Genomic DNA, 13,919 nt, shown 5'->3' with positions numbered 1-13,919 from the left:
ATTAGTTTTTAATCGATTTAACAGAACTTCACACGCAGCCCGCAGTCGAGGAAAAAAAAAAGAAAATTACAGGACACAAACCCATTGAACACCATTAAAGCCTAAAATTAGGAACTCTACAACACGTACAAGTAAGTAGGCTTTTAGACAAATATATAAATATTGTATTATGTGTATCCATACTTATTTACGAGTAATTTCAACTCTCAATTAAATTGTTTAGGCGGCGCCAGGCGCAAACAGCCATTTTTGTTGTCACCATATGCTTTTCAAAGCATGCTTTCTATTTTTAATACCTCTTAAAGGATGTTCTTAAGGGTATATAGGTTGTCAGAAAGGTTTTGCTAAGAAAAGAGAGTACAAAGAAATAACTATTAAGCTTGAATTTAAAAACTGTTTTTCTTTTTATATTAAAAAGTTTATTTTTAAAGGGTATTTTATATTTGAGACTTTACTCTTCTCCTTTTCAGCGCTTTTATGGGACTTCGTTCCATTGACCGCTGGCTGAGTCCTTGGAATGTGTCAAAAAACCAAACCCCATTAGTACCCGCGGGTCACGGACAAACACACACACACACAAACAGTTACAAACTTTAATAATTTAACTTATGGATTATTTTTTTCGGGTGCTAGGTTAGTATTTGTTATTTCGTTTTCTCATTTTCCAAATGTAGGGGCTCTGGGGTGGGTTTTTCATTTGGTTTTTGTGTTTTTTTCCCCCTGGCATATGCACATTAGTCCTGGAAATGCGGCAATTTAAATAAATGACGCAAAAGGACACGCACCAGAGAAGAGTGGACAGGATAAGGTGGGGTGGACCATAGTAGGTTGCCCTAATGACTTTTCACAACGCGACTCAAATTGCTTTTCTTTTGCATAAATATTTTTAACTAGAAAAGTTGTATCAAAAATTCCAATTAGGTATATACTTTTTATAGGTATCCTATGTATTTGTTTACTCAAATCGAACTGAACACAATTTTGGCCCTTCTTTAGACTTAAAATAAATTTGAATAAAAAATAATGACAGAATTGGTGCTTCAGTTAACGAATCAAGACCGGTTGTCCACACAAGAGCGTTACAGTAACTTTGATTTTTTGGCCAAAATGTCGCAGTAGCCACATTCTAAAGGACTCAGTATCTGCTGCAGCACACTTTCTGTAACACGAAGATTAATGGAACCATAGCCATGACGCTGCAGGGCCCGCTGCTCCTCCTCAAGGACGAAATAATGCGGACCCTCCAAGGCACTGGAGTCGGGAGATTTCTTCTCCAGGACAGCCTTGGCATCTCGCCGAAAGATCTCCACCGCCCGATAGCCGGCTTCCCGGGCACGTTCGTAGCTCTGCCGGACGAAGGGATCGGATAGATCCACATCCGCTTCGGACAGGGGCAGTCGCCGGCTGGTCAGCTCCAGTTGAAGGAGCAACCGACGGACAATGAAGTCGGCAAACTGCATGCGACGGCGCTCGTCCATGCGAGTCTTTACCCAATTGTGAGGGAAACAATTGAAGGCCAGGAACGAGGCCACCAGGAAGATTTTCCAGGCCACAGAGAAGCTAAGGACCACCACCGGCAGCAGGATGGCGTCCTCGAAGATGGCGATGAGAATGTCGCGCCAGAAAATGAGATCGCGTTCAGTGGCCAAGCATATCTTCAGGACGAAGGTGACCAGGATAGTAGCAAAGCAGCCGAGAGCCACCATAGGGTAGCGGTGCTGCAGCCAGTGGCTAAAGATTCCGGCAACCTGGCGCAGGATACGCATGGTCTTCTATAGTCTTGCCAAACACAATTTTTTTTTCATAAAATTAATTTTTTTTCTTTATTTTTGTTTTTTTTTTTTGGAAAATTTTCACCCGAAATTATTTGAAAATACTCAAATTACAGAGAGCTTACATAATAAAATAATGACTGTTTCGAACTATTGATTTTAAACTCATGACGAATGAGTTCTCATGATACATTTTGGGAAATAATCACATTATATTGTGATAGTGATCACTGATTAAATTTTAATCACTTCATTGATTAATTTTTGACACAATCGCCAGTCTAGACACGTTTTCCTTTGATGCAACCCTGTATGGTATATGACAGATCCTTATCGAATATTGGAAAAGAGTCCTAGCATCCCTTTGAAGCCAAACAAAGTGCGAAAACCCAAGCTGGGATTTAGTTCGTTTTCAGTTGCGTTTTGAGATTTCTTGGCTATTTTTGGTCCGTGTTCCTTTTCAATTGGATACACACAGTCTCAATGCCATGTGCGTGAGTCAAAAAGGACTTTCAGGAGCGACTGGCTGGAGCTTAAGGCGGAGGGGGAATAGGTTGAACGGGCGTTGATGAGGAATAAAACTTGCCAGGAATAAGGACGCACAGAAGGCATCATTGCCTTACATTGCCTAGTAGTTCTAGACACTGAAACGAAAAAAGGACATCTGAGATTATCCTTTTTCAGAATTACTGGCTTTCATTAAAAAAAGAAATTATTAATTAAAAATCGTATTAATTTTTTATAGTTTTAATGGAAACAAAACGGTAGTTACATTTTCCCCAGTGTATCCTCCTTGTAGGAGATGGAGAAAGGACATCAGGAAAGGCAGACCAGGACCAAACGGAAGCAACAAGAGGGCTAACAATTTTTTTTTCTTCGGCATGAAAGTTGAGAGAAAAATAAGAAGAAAATTGTAATTTTCATCAACCGAAAAAAAGTTTCACTTTTTTTTGTATTTCATTCCTGCTTGACCTTAAAAGAAAATTAGATGCTCGTGTTGGGGATTCATATATTGGAGTGTGTGTGTGTGGGTGGGTGAGTGTATATACCAGACACACACACACCCGCACACCCATTGAAAGGAGGGGGGTGCATGTGTGTGAGTAATATGGCGGAGGCTATCGAACGAAATTCCAAAATAAAAAGAAAAATTTAACACAAAAAGGCAAAGTTTTTGGGGGAGTGCCAGAGCAAGGATAAGGTTGCCAGGATATGAGTGTATGAGGGGGGAACATGTATGTGTATGGATGCTGTGGCAGTGGCTTCTCCAATTTCCAAAGAAACCAGCTGGCCACTAAGGGTGATTTCTGGGATGTGTGTGGTTTGGGTGTTCCTGGGTGGGTGGAATGTATGCTAAAGTGAAAAGTAGTAAATTGAACTTTCTTCCTTTGCGTCCTTCCTTCCTTCTACTCTCTCCTTTCGGAAATTCGGGATTCGGTTTTTATATTTTTGTGGGCAATTTGTACTTTGTCTGCGTTCAGCACTTTTTGCAGTTGTTGCTGCCACAGCTCCGGCTACTTTTCCACTTTTCTTTTCACTTTCATTTTACGGCCATCCATGCGTGTGTGTATGTCCTTCCGAATCCTGGATTCCGGGATTTGTGTGCGGAATTTTGGCTTCGAGTCCCGGGTTGGGGTCATTTGTTATTTATCGCTTTGCAAATTAAAGTTGAGTCGCATAAGACTTGCAAAACTATTTATAGCAATAAATATTAACCAAGCCACTCCGCTCCTTCTATCCTTAATTAAAATAGAACAAAAAATATGTGGAAAAAATGTCTGCCTGTCTGATAATAAATTGAAAAATCTATCAAAGGTAACAGCTCGCTGCTGATGGAGTAGAAATCATAATGTCAGGACTAACTTGACAGAAGCAAAAACAAGACCAAGGATGCCAGGATGTCCTTGTGTGTGAAAATGTTGGACAAAAAAATTGTAGGGATTACTACAGTAGATATAAAAGATTATAAAAGTTTTATGAATAATTTGTTATATTTAGAGACAATTTAAACACAGTAGATTTTTAAAAATACTATACTTAATTTAAGATATCTAATTTTTTAGTAATCATGTCAAGTATTAGTGTTTCTCTTAGTGTTGTTCCACTGTATGTATAAATGATGACAATAAAATTGCTTCGTTCGGGTCTCGCCTCCTCATGTGTTCCTTTTTATTTCCAAAAGTGTGTGCCTGTGTGTGTGTGTTTGTTTGGCAATCAGCCATGACAGCCAGGACTTCGAATACTCCTCAAACGAAATCTACGCCTCATCGCACTCCCCCTTCATGGCATACTCCCCGATCCTTACTTCTCCTGCACTGATTTTGCAATGAAATTCGATGGCTCCAAACGGGGGAGTTGCGAAGCTATAAGCCTCATTATAGAAAATCAATAGAAAATGTAACTTTAGACTTTGGTAAATAAAGAGTATATAATAGTGTATAACAAAGAGAAAAAAACAAACAAAATTATGATTTAAAACCATTATGAAGACATTATTTATAGCTAAAATATAATTTAAAACTAATTTTTATTTTTTTTACATATTTGTGAGTTGATAATTTTAAATATATATTATTTTTCTTACTGCACATTATAGACTACGCATTAAACAAAATTTCGATAGGCCATCCGTACCCCAGAAATCCCCCAAACTCCTCCCCCTTGTTTTAGGCTTCCATAACAAACACAAAAAAAAGGAGGCAAAAACAAAATTAATTAATTTATGTGCCAGTCGGAATTTTCCATGGCAATACACTCACACCATCACCAGTACAACCACACACACACACACACAGCACACACTTAGACAACAATCTATTGATACAATTTTTCCAATTTCAACGCCATCCTCTGACAATTTCGTCCTCGTTTCGTCCTATTGTTGTTCTTGCAAGGCTCTGGTGTGTCGCCAATGCTGTTGACAACAACTTGAACTCATTACAAAAACCTAATAACAAAATAAATATTGAAAGAAATGGCATAAAATTATAAAAGCCTTGTCCACAGAAACGACAACTGCCATTGGCAGGCCAAAGTGAAAGTAGAAGTCAGGGGCGGCAAAGAATATTATTGAAAAGGGGTTTTCGAAAAGTAACTTCTCATTAAATTCTTTAAGAAAATAATTAAAATTCAAGCTATCTTAGGAACCACCTGGAACTTCCTTTAAAGTCCAATAACTCTCCTTTATCCTGCCGCCACTGCTAAACCCTCCCAACCCCCTCATGACCACCCCTTTTTGGAAAAGTTGACCCGCCCCCAATGCGCCAATAAATTTTATGCACTATCACACGCACACACACACACACACAGAAATAAAAAAAGAACCGTTTTCTGAGTGCGTAAGCTGCTTAAGGGAACGGAGAAAGGAGAGAGGGCGAAAGTGTTCCTGTGTGTGGTCAGACTTTCAAAGTGTATCCTTTCTGGCTGTATTATGCACGAGGAGGGGCAAAAAATAAATAAATAAACTCATGACTTTAATACTTTTATCTCGGAAATTGTGGACAACAGAAGAGCAGTTTCATCAATAACTGCAAAACCAATGATAAAGAAAGTGTCCTTTAATAAATCCTTAAATTGATATTAAGGGAAGATCTATCAAATATGTACTAAAAAACTAATCTTAGCTCTCTACAATGAAATGTCATTCAAAAACATAGTCCTTTTCCGTAATAACCTCCTTAATGAGTCATTTTTTTAAACCTATTTAGGGGTCCTTAATGGCAATCAATTTCCAATGCCTAAGGGCTTCCAATTATCGATCCAACACGTCTTTTGTAAAAAAAATAACAACAATAGCCCCTCAAGTAATAACCAGCATGCCAAGATTTCCAACGCGTGTCTTGATTTAAAAACCATATATTTTTCCTCAAAAACTCACACATTAACCCACAAAAAGAGTCAGTTTTTACACCAAAAAAACCCCAGGAGTTTCCTTATCTTTGACACCCCAGAAAAAATTAAATAAAAAACCAAACCCCGGACCCTAAAGACATCTGCAAACATAGACGCGTGCGCCAATAATATCGAAATCGAATAAGTAAACAAGATCCATAATAAAAAATACAAGATATTGGCGGGGAGTGTGTATGTGTGGTGTTTTCCGGGTCGGGTAGTTTCAGTTTAAAGCCATTTGGTGGACCCAGGACCCTACCGATTTTCGAATCGTGGCAGCTGCTCTTCGAAATGGATATAATGTGAAATCCACACGCGTGCGAAGTGTGTACGCGAATGCCCCCAAAACTGTCAATGGAATGGACATAAATTTCATTAGAGTTTACAATTGAAAGGAACTCACATTCTACAGAAAGGGTTGGACAGTTTTTCCCGATGAAAATGTGTAAAATTTAACCCAAAAACTGAAGGGGTCACCAAATTACTTTTGAGCTCACACACAGCACACACATGCAGGACACAAGGACACTAAGATACCAGGATACAGGAGCATCCCCCGTTTTGGAAAGGGGTTATAGGGTAAGGGTGAGGGGTAAGTGCTGGATGAACCCTTTCCCCTTTTGTTGTAAAGTTGCAATTTTCTATGGATAATGCGAATTTTGTAACAAAAAATTTCTTGACATTTTTCGCGTAAAAATTTCGAACGGGTCGAGGGTTACGGGGTTCGGGGGTTCAGGGGTAAAAAGGGTCACCCAAATGCTGCCGCTCATTGTGTAAATAAAGGATCAGAGGCAAATGCAACCAACTGTCACACGTCCATGCGAAATTAATAAATTGCATTTCGCGTAAAATTTTTTTTCCTTTTTTTTTGCCAATTTTTTAACCCAAAAATAAAAAAAGGAGGAAAATTTCAATTTTTCGGGTGCAGAAGGGGTTGTGCGACATATTAACTGAACCCATTAATAAGCGTAGCCAACCCCGGATGACACGTGGGTCAATGTCGCCCGACCTGGAAAGGACCAAGGACGCAGGCCATTGCCTGACAGGCAGCGCGAAAATGGGTGAAAAAATTCACAATAAGGGAACCAGCAAAAAATAACAAAACAGTAGAAAAAAAAGGAAGCCCGTTAAAATTCTCACTCGATTAGAAATTGGGATTTTTCAATAAATTGGCACAGAAACCTTGGCAATTCTTTTTCCCTTTTTTTGCTTTCAGGCAATAATCCTCTTAACTGCGACTGCCGCAAAAATGTAACAAAGAAAAATGGAAATGTTACATAGGGGTACCCAGAGCTGCTGGTTTTCCTAGTTAAATAAATGGGATTTCACTTTGGGAACAAAGGCGGAAGTAGCAGCGCCTTGGATAAGCCGCTAACTAACGAGGACCATACCAGTGATTACTTAAAAAAACGAAAACTTGGTATTAGCGCTTATCCTTTGAATACTCCGTTGTGACGTTGCTTAACGCTTTTCTTTTATTTTTCTTTTGTATAAATACGTTATTTTTTTAATACACAAACTACACATTTTTAAACCAAATTTAAAATTCCAATTTCCCCACAATGTTGAATTATCTTTTGGGCTGCCACTTGTCTGCAAGCGTTACCCAACACTAATTCTCTCGTTTGAAAATGCTACTGTTGAATATGAAACATAAAAGAATGGTTTTAAGATAATAATAAATTATTATTAATAATAAATGGGGTTGTTTTACTTTTCGTCTTCAGAATAGGATGCAAATTGGCAAAGATATAGCCATCGCTGGGGGCCTTATACTGGGCCTTGTAAAGGGACTCCCCAGAAAAAGTGACAAAAAATCTAAAAAAAAATATTTTGTTCCCAGATTTTGATGCAGATTGATCGGGAATCGATCTACAAATCAATTAAGGTATTCCGCTTAAGAATCGGATGAGAATTGGCAAAGATATAGCCTTCGCTGGGGGCCATATAGTGGCCCCATGCACCTTTCTTGATTTTCGAAGGGTCCCCTCCAGAAAATTTGATGAAAAACCTAAAAAATATGTTGTTCCCAGATTATGATGCAGGTTGATGGGGAATCGACCTACAAATCGATAAAGGTACTCCGCTTAAGAATCGGATGAGAATTGACAAAGATATAGCCTTCGCTGTGGGCCATAAAGTGGCTCCATGCACTTGTATTGATTTTCGAAGGGGACCCTCCAGAAAATTTGATGAAAATTCCAAAAAATATTTTGTTCCCAGATTTTGATGCAGATTAATGGGGAATCGATCTACAAATCGATTAAGGTATTCGGCTTGAGGATCGGATGAGAATTGGCAAAGAAATAGCCATCGCAGGGAGCCATATAGTGGCCCCATGCACTTTTCTTGATTTTCGAAGGGGACCCTCCAGAAAATTTGATGAAAATTCTAAAAAATATTTTGTTTCCAGATTTTGACGCAGATTGATGGGGATTCGATCTACAAATCGATTAATTTATTCCGCTTGAGGATCGGATAAATATTGGCAAAGATATAGGCATCGCAGGGTGCCATATAGTGGCTCCATGCACTTTTCTTGATTTTCGAAGGGGACCCTCCAGAAAATTTCATGAAAAATATAAAAAATATTTTGTTCCCAGATTTTGATGCAGATTGATGGGGAATCGATCTACAAATCGATTAAGGTATTCTGCTTAAGGATCGGGTGAGAATTGGCAAAGATATAGCCATCGCAGGGAGTTATATAGTGGCTCCATGCACTTTTCTTGATTTTCGAAGGGGACCCTCCAGAAAATTTCATGAAAAATATAAAAAATATTTTGTTCCCAGATTTTGATGCAGATTGATGGGGAATCGATCTACAAATCGATTAAGGTATTCCGCTTAAGGATCGGGTGAGAATTGGCAAAGATATAGCCATCGCAGGGAGTTATATAGTGGCTCCATGCACTTTTCTTGATTTTCGAAGGGGACCCTCCAGAAAATTTCATGAAAAATATAAAAAATATTTTGTTCCCAGATTTTGATGCAGATTGATGGGGAATCGATCTACAAATCGATTAAGGTATTCCGCTTAAGGATCGGGTGAGAATTGGCAAAGATATAGCCTTCGCTGGGGGCCATATAGTGGCCCCATACACTTTCCTTGATTTTCGAAGGGGACCCTCCAGAAAATTTTATGAAAAATTTAAAAAATATTTTGTTCCCAGATTTTAATGCAGATTGATGGGGAATCGATCTACAAATCGATTATGGTACTCCGCTCAAGAAGAGGGTGAATATTGGCAAAGATAAAGCCATCGTTGGGGAATATATTGTCCCTCCCATATATTCATCCGAGTTTCGAAGGAAAATATTTATCAAAAAGCCGAGGGGTGCCGATATTAATGCAGATTTAAAGGGAATTCTACCCAAAAATCGTTGTATGTATTAAAAATAAGATAAATCCTGATCCTGTGCCCTTATTTGTGTAACTACCTGACTGGGGTCCTTGCGTATTCCATGAATGTCCATTCAAGTTTCCCAAGACTTCGTTTTTGCTCATCTTCATATTAATATATTTCAATTTTCTCGATACATATCATGTATACATATACGGGTCTTAGGAGTGTGTACCTATTTGAGTGTGGGCGCGGATCGGGATATCCGAACAGTTTCTCGAGCAACGTTTACCTAGCACAAAGGATTTTCCGGGAATCAGGACGTTTCTAGGAAGCAGCGACATTAACTTCGAACAATGTGTGACCGAACGGGGATTTTGACTTCGACATTTTGTTTTTAATCAATTTTATTAAGTGTATTGTATTGTGTTGTGTAAATGTATATATTTAAAACATAAATCAAGCATCTCACATAATCATCCATGTTTATACATTTTAGTGTTGGCTTTAACTTTCAATTTCTGTTTTCTTTGTCTATACTAAAACTAATTCTAAACACCTTCCAAGTTCCAGACATAATGCGATTGTGACTGCCGCCGGCCGGTGCAATCTGGGCTGAGATCCCTGGCAGCCGAATGCGAAACGGACCGAGTGAACAATTTAATTGATTAATTGAAATGAGCTGGAGTGTTTACTCTCCTTTGCAGGGCAGCTCGGGCGAGCAGTCCATTAACGAAAAAATTAATATTTTGTTTAGTTTACTGGAGTGTAGAATACATATGCTAAATGTAAATATATATTGGATCATGTCGTCGGTTGTCCCTGTCTTCTGCAGGGTTCCAGGTTGCTTTTGGAGTTAATTAGGGGGTTTAATAAAAGTGTGTCTGTGTGTGTGTGCGTAAGTCCTCCAGAGACCTTAGGCGCATCCGTAGCTAAAACCTGAAGAAAAATAATAACAATTTTAATAAATAGTTTCACTCAAGATTTTATTTTCCACCTACCAGTCCTCATCGCATGTGGCCAGTATGGTGTAGTGGTCACGGCCCCGCCCCTAGGGCCATCCCTAGTCGGTTTTCGCTTCCGTGAACTCCTCCAAGGCAAAGAAACTTCCGCCGGTGGCGCCGCCACTGCTACTGGCAGTACTGGTGGCCACCACGGTTGTGGAAGCTGTGGCACTGGATGCCTCTGATACTTGCACTTCCTCACCGGCCGGAGCGGCGACTGCCTCCTTCTCGTCGGCGCTGGCGGCTCCGCTGGCCGCTGCCGCCTGGGCAGCCTCCAGGACTTGCTGCTGAACCTGGACGATGGGCTGGCCATCCTCCGTGTACGAAACAGAAACTGGGATACGAGTGCCGTCCTCACTGATGACGTGGGCACCCTCTTCGCCGTCCTGGCCCTGCTGGATGATCAGCTGCCCCTCGGCGTTCAGCAGCGAGGCGTCGATCAGCTGCTGCTCATTGTTGTCGCCATGCACGAGTACCATCTGGCCGCTGCCGTCGGTCATCATTTGGAGGGTTTCGCCCTCGAGGCCCTCGCCTGATTGGAGGACGCCCACGCTTTGCAGGAGCTGCTGGATCTGTTCGGGATCTTGCACGATAATCTGGTTACCCTCAGCGTCGGTTAGAATATGGTTATCCAGCTGGAGCAGGTGACCATTCTCATTCACAATGAACTTGATTTGTCCGCCATCCACTTGGGCTTGCATGCCCTCGTCCAACTCCATGGCCACCTGTTGCTCGCCGGCAGCCTCTCCGGCCTCGCCCTCGGCTCCGGTTCCAGAGGTTACCTCGCCCTCAGCCACTTCGGCTCCTTCCGTGGTGGTGGCAGCTGCCTCGGAGTCGGCGGAGGGTGTGTCTGTGGCTTCCCGCTTGAGGGTACCCTCATCAGAGGGATGGGCTTCTTCTTTGGATGCGCCGGAGGCAGCTTCCTTCTCCTTGCTGTTCTCGTCGGCCTTGGCCTTGGCTTTGTCCGCGCCCGGCTTGCCACTGGACTTGGGTTCTTCTGGAGCGGCGGCTTCAGCAGCTGCCGCCTCATTGTCATCGTCCAGACTGGGCATGGAAACCGGGGCAGCATTGGTCTTGCTGTCGGCAGCAGAGGCGTCGCCCTCGGCCTTGGCATCCACACTGCCCTGGGACTGGGACTCGTCCTCGGCCTGATTTAGATCAGGCATATCAATGCTGACGGAAACGGGGGCCGTGGCGTTGGGGGAATCTTTGGCCGACTGATCTCCGTCCGGCTGGGGGATGGTTATGTTGAAGGTGATGCCTCCGCTGCCCTCCCGCGAAGTAATGACCATCTCGCCGCTCTTGCCGGTGGCCTTGGGTGCGTCTCCGCTCTCGTTCTTGTCGGAGTGAAGTTTCTCAAAGAGGCTTTCGATATCGGCCTCCGCGTTCTGCTCTCCGCCCTCCTCGCCGGTCTTTCCGGTCGCCTCTCCCGGCTCATCGCTCAGCAACGCAGTGGCTGCTGAATTGAGGGCAGCTGCCCCTCCAGCTCCACTGCCCTTCTTGGGATCCCGTCTGTGGGTCTCCATGTGGTGGTTGTAGTACGTCTCCTGTATGAAGGTGAGCGAGCAGATGCTGCACGAGAAGAAGCGAATGTTGTTCTCCGCCTCGCCAGCGGCGACAACAGCGCCTTCGGCTGCCGGGACACTGTCGCTGAGCGCCTCGTCAATGGTCTCCCTGAGCAATTTCTGGGTATTGAGGTTCTGGCTAACCGTCTGCTTGGGCGACACGGCGGAGGATGCCTGGTTCTGGTGGACCTCGAAGTGCTTGACCAAGAGCTCGCGCTTGGGGAAAGTCATCGAGCAAGTGCCGCACTTGAAGTAGTTGGTTTGATGCTGCTTGGCGTGCACGGTGGCAGCCTCTCTCGTCTCGAATCGCTGCGAGCAGAGGCGGCACTTGAACGGCTTGGGCTTGTTGCCGGTGGAGTGCTTACGCATGTGCTCGTCGAAGACGCCCTTGTCCGTCGACTTGAACTGGCAATGATTGCACGTGAAGAGCGCAGTTCCCGATACGTTGTGTGCCTCTGAGGCGGCGGCAGCTGCAGCGGCGGCTACCGGAGCAGAACCCGCCGGTATGGTGGTGGTGCTAGTCACCAGCACGTTGGTGGCGTGATTGGTCTCCATGTGCTTGCGTAAGCTGGTCTCGTTCACAAAGTTGATGTGGCACATGGCACAGGTGTTGTCCATCGCGGTGTTGTGGTCGCGCACCATGTGCTGCTTCATAGCACCGAAGTGCGGGAAGATCTTCCGGCAGGTCTTGCATTGGAACGTCTGCTGCTTGCAGGTCTCGTAGTGGGTGTTGAAGAGCCGCATGTCGGAGGTCTTGTAGTCGCACGAGGTGCACTTGTAGATCTTGGTGGCTTTCCGTTGGACCGTCTGCGTTCCTGCGGCACTTTGCGGTGTTCCAGCAGAGATCTTCGTCTGACCTGAAAGAAGAGAGAAGAACTGTTATTACAAATGCACCAATAGCATTGGCGTAGGATCTCACCTGTGGCTCCTTGCACTACTTTACGGGGACGCAGCTCCCCAGACGGACTCTCCTCAAGCGATCGGTTGGCGCCGCTGGCCGTCTTCTGCATTTTGAGGGGCGGACTAGACTCCAGACCCACGTCTTCATTAATGGCGTACTTCTTGTTCAGCAAACTGATAAGGTTCGTTTTCACGCGCTCCACGTCATTCTCCAGTCGGTCGTAGTAGTTCACAAGGTTGGTACAGCGCGAGCAGACGTAGTCCTCGCCGCAGACAATCACCAGGAATCCCTCGCCCACCAGCTGGGCCAGTTTGTTGGGGAATTTGGTGGCGGTGTGGGTGGTGGTCATGTCGGTAACGGACGTTTGCGGTTCACATCGCTCGTCGCAGATGTAGCAGCGCGTGGCCAGGCCTCCGGTAACGCTCGTATCAGCATCGCTGGACTGCAGGCCCTGCTGGGCGGCGGCACCGGCGCCCCCGCCACTTGGCACCACGACTCTCGTCGTTTTGAGGATCCGCGGCTGGCTGGGGCCGGTGACGGTGACTGCTCCGCTATTGAGCAGATTATTAAACTTGCGGTAGGTGGCCGGGTTCAATTGATTGTTCATTATGTGGTATTACACACGCCGTGGTCTTCGTCTTTGAAAAATTCGAGCGCAACACGCGCAACTGCAGCCGCTACTGTTTTTATAGTTTTTTTCACGAACGGGGGGCACTCTTCGATTGTGGCACTTGCGCGGGTGTATTTTTTTTGCAGTTTGCGCTCCGGTAACAACAATCTTTATCGGTTTTAATTCTTGTTCGATTCTGGGTTGTCGCGGCGTCACTTTGACTGTACTAATGCCTCGATGCTGTATTTTTTAGGGTTAAAAATGCGTATGTATGTACTGCTACGAAAATATGGCGGCTGTCGCGGCGGACAAGCACGGTCAGACAGTGAAAAACTGACACAGCTGCAGTTTTGCATGATGGGTAAATTAGTTTATAAAGTGAGGTGAGTAAATAAATTATATTAAGGTGATTTTTGTGGTTATTTTATGGTTGTTATTTGTTTTAAGTTCTTATGTAACATATATATAGAGTATTTTCAATTTATTATTACGTGTCTGTTCTGTCAAGCAGCTGATACATGCATAGTACCATGAGCAGCCACCAGGAGCGCTAGAGAGCGCGCATTTCGAATATATATTATAATTTTTGTTTGAAAATATTGCAGCCGAATATATGTCTAAAAGACAAATTGACTTTATTAATTTTAGTTCTATAATGGAAATGGTTTAAATTATAACAATTCACAAAAAAAAATCCATATTTGGAGTATTCTTGCCGCATTCCATATGCATGACGTGGTCTGTCATGCATTTTGTAAATCATTTAGTTTCAATATTTACCAAAAGGTGGCGCTTTTGGGCGCGCGTTTTTAAATGTACTATTTTGGTTAAG

At 43.3% G+C, this 13,919-nt stretch overlaps 2 protein-coding genes across 2 annotated transcripts; both read right to left on the bottom strand.

Moving 5' to 3' along the window:
• Window positions 1-1,079: 1,079 nt before the first annotated feature.
• Window positions 1,080-1,766, bottom strand: LOC116655918. Its single transcript, XM_032454920.1, has one exon. The coding sequence runs from the start codon at window positions 1,764-1,766 to the stop codon at window positions 1,080-1,082; it is 687 nt and encodes a 228-aa protein (XP_032310811.1).
• Window positions 1,767-9,396: 7,630 nt separating this feature from the next.
• Window positions 9,397-13,411, bottom strand: LOC6506937. Its single transcript, XM_001956912.4, has 3 exons — window positions 12,496-13,411; window positions 10,009-12,433; window positions 9,397-9,946 (listed from the first exon to the last, which is right to left on the bottom strand). Exons 1-2 carry the CDS (start codon window positions 13,082-13,084, stop codon window positions 10,071-10,073), a joined length of 2,952 nt encoding a protein of 983 aa, XP_001956948.1. The 5' UTR covers window positions 13,085-13,411; the 3' UTR covers window positions 9,397-9,946; window positions 10,009-10,070.
• Window positions 13,412-13,919: the final 508 nt, after the last annotated feature.

This window comes from Drosophila ananassae, chromosome 2R, assembly GCF_017639315.1.
Source record: "Drosophila ananassae strain 14024-0371.13 chromosome 2R, ASM1763931v2, whole genome shotgun sequence".
Taxonomy (NCBI): Eukaryota; Metazoa; Arthropoda; class Insecta; order Diptera; family Drosophilidae; genus Drosophila; species Drosophila ananassae.
Note: the sequence above shows the minus strand (reverse complement) of the source record. Positions and strands in the feature narration are given on the sequence as shown.

What these genes read in the sequence shown, in the direction of transcription:
- LOC116655918 (XM_032454920.1), bottom strand. Translation starts at nt 1,766, where the DNA reads ATGCGTATCCTGCGCCAGGTTGCCGGAATCTTTAGCCACTGGCTGCAG.
- LOC6506937 (XM_001956912.4), bottom strand. Translation starts at nt 13,084, where the DNA reads ATGAACAATCAATTGAACCCGGCCACCTACCGCAAGTTTAATAATCTG. An exon ending in AGTAGTGCAAGGAGCCACAG is followed by an intron (nt 12,434 to 12,495) that starts GTGAGATCCTAC and finishes CTCTTCTTTCAG; the next exon opens with GTCAGACGAAGATCTCTGCT.